Source organism: Protobothrops mucrosquamatus, unplaced genomic scaffold, assembly GCF_001527695.2.
Source record: "Protobothrops mucrosquamatus isolate PMUCROS unplaced genomic scaffold, P.Mucros_1.0 scaffold5045, whole genome shotgun sequence".
NCBI classification, from domain to species: domain Eukaryota; kingdom Metazoa; phylum Chordata; class Lepidosauria; order Squamata; family Viperidae; genus Protobothrops; species Protobothrops mucrosquamatus.
This window is the reverse complement of record NW_015390922.1, coordinates 18,044-24,011: the sequence shown is the minus strand read 5'-3', so window position 1 is coordinate 24,011 and position 5,968 is coordinate 18,044. Positions and strand designations below refer to the sequence as shown.

General features: G+C 54.7%; 1 protein-coding gene across 1 annotated transcript in view; it reads left to right on the top strand.

Moving 5' to 3' along the window:
- Positions 1–5,417, top strand: part of DNTTIP1 (deoxynucleotidyltransferase terminal interacting protein 1) — a 6,620-nt gene extending 1,203 nt beyond the window's left edge. Inside the window, exons 2-11 of the mRNA XM_015828866.1 lie at positions 215–313; positions 1,615–1,683; positions 1,853–1,909; positions 2,003–2,064; positions 2,399–2,444; positions 2,634–2,692; positions 2,794–2,854; positions 4,474–4,545; positions 4,731–4,786; positions 5,043–5,417. Of these exons, the coding sequence (XP_015684352.1) occupies positions 215–313; positions 1,615–1,683; positions 1,853–1,909; positions 2,003–2,064; positions 2,399–2,444; positions 2,634–2,692; positions 2,794–2,854; positions 4,474–4,545; positions 4,731–4,786; positions 5,043–5,205 (744 nt within the window). The 3' untranslated portion in view covers positions 5,206–5,417. The remainder of the gene's footprint in view (positions 1–214; positions 314–1,614; positions 1,684–1,852; positions 1,910–2,002; positions 2,065–2,398; positions 2,445–2,633; positions 2,693–2,793; positions 2,855–4,473; positions 4,546–4,730; positions 4,787–5,042) is intronic.
- Positions 5,418–5,968: the final 551 nt, after the last annotated feature.

The following is a 5,968-nucleotide window of genomic DNA, read 5'->3' as shown; positions in this document are numbered from 1 at the left end:
TGGGGAAGCTAGATTTAACAACTGCTGTGATTCACTTAACAACTGGGGCAGGAAAGGGCGTAAATGAGGCAAACTCACAGAACTGTCTCGCTTAGCGACAGAAATATTGGGCTCCATTGGGGTCGTAAGTCGAGGACTGCCTGCAAATGCCACCCGTTCTGTCCTCGGTGTCGCGAAGCCTTCCGACCCTGAGGGGGCCCTCCCTTCTCTCCAGTTTTTCCAAAAGGCGGCAGGGAACGTGCGCGAGAACGTGGGCGAGGACGTGGACACGGAGCAGCTCATCCAGGAGACGTGTCGCAGCTGCCTGGAGCAGGTGGGGGGGGCTGCGGCTGCAGCACTGCCCGTTCTAAGAAAGCGCTGCTCTTGAGCGCAGGATGGTGGGGCGGGAGAGGGGCAGGCAGCCCCCCCTGGGCGAAGGGAAGGCCCTACTTCTCCTTTTTCTTCCGTTCTCTCTGTCTTGTTTGGGCAAAGGCCGATGGGAGCCCTAGCAAGCTGCGGATCGAGGGTGACCATTGAGTGTAGTAGTCGGTTGCAGTATAATATAATATAATATAATATAATATAATATTATAATATAATATAATATAATATAATATAATATAATATAATATAATATAATATAATATAATATATAATATAATATAATATAATATAATATAATATAATATAATATAATAATATAATACAAAAATGGTGGCTGGAATTGGGTATGTCTAGTTTAATGAAACGAAAGACAAGGGATGACAGGATAGCAGCCTTCCAGTATCTGAGGGGCTGCCCCAAAGAAGAGGGAGTCAAGCTATTCCCCAAAGCGCCTGAAGGCAGGACAAGGAGCAACAGAGGGAAACTCAGCAAGGAGAGAAGCAACCTAGAACTAAGGAGAAACTTCCTTGACAGTGAGGACAGTTAAGCAGAGGAACAGCTTGCCACCAGAAGTTGTGGGTGCTCCAACACTGGACGATTTTAAGAAGAGACTGGACAGCCATTTGTCTGGAATGGTATAGAGTCAACTGCTTGAATAGAGGGTTAGACTAGATGACCTCCAAGGTCCCTTCCAACTCTGTCATCCTAGTACAGGGGTAGGCAACCTTGGCTCTTTTATGACTCGTGGACTTCAACTCCCAGAATTCCTGAGCCAGCCCTGCTGAGGGGAAAGGGAGAGGTTTCCAAGCTGAGCCAGGCTGACTGAGGAATTCTGGGAGTTGAAGTCCACGAGTCATAAAAGAGCCAAGGTTGCCTACCCCTGTTCTAGTATGTAAAAGTAAAAAATTGAAGCTGCAGGTTATTGCCTTATTCTATGGTGCCAAAAGGAGCCGGAGACCAATGCTCTACTTTTTCTTTTCCCCTTTACCATACACATTTTCCTCCCCTATTTTCCCATTATTCACATTTTTCTTTGTATTTCTGCATTTGATATTTTGATAAACTAATAAAAGGTGAGTATTGAGACAGGGTGACCGTCGAAAGCGCATCCCTAAGCTGCTCAAATTAACGGAAGTAGGGGCTCAGTATGCCTTCACAGGCCATTGGCCTGTCTGGAGCCACCAGCCTCAGGGGTTCAGGGAGACTGACCGGCTCTCTCAGGCCGTCCTGATCGCCCTCCTCTCCCTGCAGGCCAAGCTTCTGTTCTGCGATGGGAAGAGGCCGATAGCCAGAGTTCCCCACGAACTGTCGGCCATCAAGGTAAAGGCCAAAAGCCAGGCTGGTGGGGGGGGGGGTCTGGCTAAGGCGCTGAGGGTCCCTTCGCCTCCCTGCTGGGAGAAGCCCCTGGCCATCTCTGCAGGGAGCACACCCACCTGGGGCAGGGAGCAGGTCTCGCTCTGCAGGCACCACTTTCTGTCTCTCTGTGCAGCGGGCGAAGCCCCTGGAAGACGAGATGAGCCAACAGGGGAGCCCCATCCCGAAAAAGGTAGGCCATTGGGGGAGCCCCTGGCAGAAGGCGGTTGGCGCTGCCCTTGGGCGGTCAGGAAACATTGATGAGGGGGGGTCTTCTCCTTGGCAGAGAAAGGGGAGACCGCCAGGACAGAGCCAGCCCAGTGACCGAGGTGCCTCAGGTGTCAGTGTGTGAGTAGAGTTTCCAGTCAGGGCTTTTTGGGGGGGGGGGCAATCTGTACTGGCCTGCGTTTGCCCTCTTCTCCCAGTGAAGCCTTGGGACCCCCCCCTCTGGCCAAAACCTCCCATTATAAGAGAAGGAGTAAACCAGGAAATGGGAGGGGGGGGTGTTCTTTTATAAGGAGGGTGGGAAGGCGCACCCAAGATTCGAACCTGGCACACAACTGGTTATGGCATGGAGGAGGGGGGGAGCAAGAAAGGTTCTTCCCCCAGAAGGACAAAGGCACGACGTTTGGCCGTCACAGCTTTGGCAGCCTCCCAAGACCCCCCCCTCTCTGTTTTTCAGGGGGAAGAGCAAGTCTTCTGAACCAGTTCAGAGGGACGGTCCGAAGGTACGCCGGGCATACGGAGCCCCCCTTGAGTTTGCAAAGCCATCCCAGGGGGAGGGAGCAGTTGGGGGGGCAGCCTCTCAGGCAGAGGCGAGGGGCTGGGGCTGGGGCTGGGGCTGGGCCCCACCCATCTGCAGGGCCTCTGGTCAGTTCCTGCTATGGACTGATGTCCACTCGCTTCTGGCCTTGCAGTGGGACCCCCTGCGCCTCACGGAGAGCACGAGCTTCGTCCTTGGGTCAAGAGCGAACAAGTAAGGGGGAGCCGGCGACACAGTCGTCCTTCTTCAAAGGGGGTGGGTGGGGGTCGCCCCTTGACCGTTGCAGACTGTAACCATTCCCGATCTGGATTCAGGGCCCTCGGGATGGGGGGCACCAGAGGCAGACTCTACATCAAGCACCCCCACTTGTTTAAGGTCAGTACGGTTTCTCTCCTGGGGAGTGGGGGGGGATCTTCCCCACCTGGCCACTGGGAATCTGAGTGGGTGGGGCATTTCTTAATTAGCCCACACGCCCCAGGGAGGACCCTGCCACGTGCTTTCGGCAAGAATGCCCCGGTTCCTCGGCCGTCAGGCCCAGAGGAGAGAAGCTGGCATCTGATCACAGATAGTCTTGACTTACGACCGATGGACACGGTTTGGAAGCTCTGAGGACCCCCACCCACACCCACCCACCCATTATGGTAGCCTTTGGGGCACTTGGCAGGCAGCCAGCATTTAAGGTGGTTGCAGTATTCCCATGCCCACACGACTGCCATTTTTGGTGGGCTTTTGCCAGAAATCAGCGTTTTACTTCCAGTTTCCAGCAAAAAAATGCTCATTGAGTACAGATGATCCTCAACTTACAACCACAATTGAGCCCAAAATTTCTGACGCTAAGCGAGACACTAGTTAAGTGAGTTTTGCCCCGTTTTAAAACCTTTCCTGACACTATTAAGGGAACCACTGCAGTTGTTAAGTTAGAAACACGATTGTTATGTGAATCTGGCTTCTCCATTGACGGGGAAGGTCGCAAAAGGGGATTGCGTGACCCCAGCAGACTGCGGCCGTTGTAAATGCGAACCAGTTGCCAAGCTTGGGAATTTTGATCAGGGGTGCTGCAACTGTCACGAGTGTGAAAACCGGTCCTAAGTCCCCTTTTTTTCAGTGCTGCTGTAACTTTGACTGGTCACTATATGAACTGTTGTAAATAGAGGACTGCCTGTAATGATTCACTTAAGAACAGCTGTGTTCGCTTAACTGCCGCAAAAGTTGTAAAATCAGGTGGGGTCCCGTGGCAACCTACTTAATGACCATCACCGCTTAGGACAGGCGTAGGCAACCTTGGCTCTTTTATGACTCGTGGACTTCAACTCCCAGAATTCCTGAGCCAGCCATGCTGAGAAAGGGAGAGTTTCCAAGCTGAGCCATGCTGGCTCAGGAATTCTGGGAGTTGAAGTCCATGAGTCATGAGGGGACTGTAGTTCCCTCATGCTGGCTCAGGAATTCTGGGAGTTGAAGTCTACGAGTCATGAGGGGGCCGTAGTTCCCCCATGCTGGCTCAGGAATTCTGGGAGTTGAAGTCCACGAGCCATAAAAGAGCCAAGGTTGCCTACCCCTGACTTAGGACCATAATTCCGGGCTCCTTTGTGGATGTAAGTTGAGGGTCGTGTACACTCTCACAGAGGCGGGATGACGTTTGGCTTGATCCTGTTTTCGGTTTGGCACCATGGGCTCCTGCGCGGCCCCCCGCCCTGGCTTGCAGGCAGCCACTTGCTTGACTCAACCAGGCCAAGGGCCGCGCTTCCACTGGGGGAGGCCCCTCTCGTTCCTGGGGTCTCCGTCCTTGGCCACTTTAAGACTTGTGGACTTCAACTCCCAGAATTCCCTGGGCAGCCATAAAGTCCACAGGTCTTAAGAGTTTGCTGTATAGCCCCTGGCATTGTCTCTGAGTCCCCCCTCCCCCGCCCCCCAAATCCTGAAGGACACCAAAGCTCAGGGCAGGGGATGCTTCCTCACTTCTGCCTCCCCCCCCCTCTTTCTCTTTCTCCCCCCAGTACGCAGCAGACCCACAAGACAAGCACTGGCTGGCTCAGGAGCAGTACATGAGGGCCACCGGAGGGAAAATGGTCAGTGGGGGCAGGGGGGACAGGGGGAGAAGCAGCAGGCAGGGGGGGTAGCAAGTGGCTCCTTTTCCTGGTCTGGGGTGTCTGGTCAAAGGAGGGGCTTCTGTCCAGTGCTTCTCCTGCAGGCAGGAGGGGCTGGAAGGGGGGGCTGGCCTCCCCTGATGCCCTCGCGGTCTCTCCCTGCACAGGCCTACCTGCTGCTGGAGGAGGACATCCAGGACCTGGCTGCCAGCGACGAGTACAGGTGAGGCTCAGGGAGGCAGGTGAGGTGCGCCCATTCCCAGGAGGCCGGAGCAGGGCAAAGGGTGGTCCAGCACACACACACCCCGTCCCTTTGAAAAGCTGTTAGTCTTGACCACCACCTCCTCTCTTCCTCTCTCCTCCTCTTCCTCCCCCTCTTCTTTTTCTTTCCTCCCTCTTCCTCCTCCTCTTCTTCCCTCTCTCCTCTTCTTCCTCCTCTTCCTCTTCTTCCCACTCCTCCTCCTCTTCCTCCCCCCCAGGGCTTCTCAGGACCTGAAGCTGGACGAGCTGAAGCCCTTCACCATCCCTTCCTGGATGATTGTGAAGATGCAGAGATACATGAAGACCCTCCGCAGCGACGGGGAGCAGCAGTTGCCGCAGCAACAGCCCCTCTCCCTGCCAGAGGAAATGCGGGAGACTTAAGGCCAGGCCTGGGCCGGGGTCTCTTGCCCCTCGTCGGCCACCGGGGACAGGGCTGCAGGGATGCTCCCGGGAAGCCCAGGAATGGGGGGGGGCAGCCTCCCCTCAGCCCTTTCCCTGCACGGGATCCTTCCAGGCGCTTCCCTCCTTTCCCGATTTTGTATTTGGAATCTTGTATTTGCTCTGTTGGAGGATTCAGGACGAGTGAAAAAAAATAAAGGCTTCTGATTGAACCTTCCGTGGCTACTTGAAGGGTACTTGAGGAGCAGGCAGGGGGGGGGGGAAGGGCAAAGGGGCTCCCTGGCTGGCATGCAGAGGGGCACCGTGACCCCTCAGCCCCACCCAGAGGGCTTTGGTGGGAAAGCTCTCCACAAAATTCATTTAGTGCACGAGTGAAAAGGTTGCGTCCTAAACGTTGCACCCTTCTTCCTTACCAGCAAAAGGCCTGGCAATAGCCAGGTTCATTTCACCGAGCTTTCACGTGGGTTGTTTTTGCTTAGCTTTTTGCACGGATCCTGCCATTGTGGCTTTTGCAGGGGGTGAAAAAGTCGAGAATGACCTGGACTGGGGCCCACTTCCCTGTGCACCGTTAAAATCAAGAGATGGTGGCGGGACATAAACATGGGGGGAAAATATTTGGGGTGAAAAGCCAAGGATCGAATGGGAAACCAGCTCTCGTGACCGCCTATCCGTCCCGAGAGCCGCATTCAATGCCCTAAAAGACGATCTACTGGAGGGGGAGGGGGAACAACCCCAGCCCCCCCCC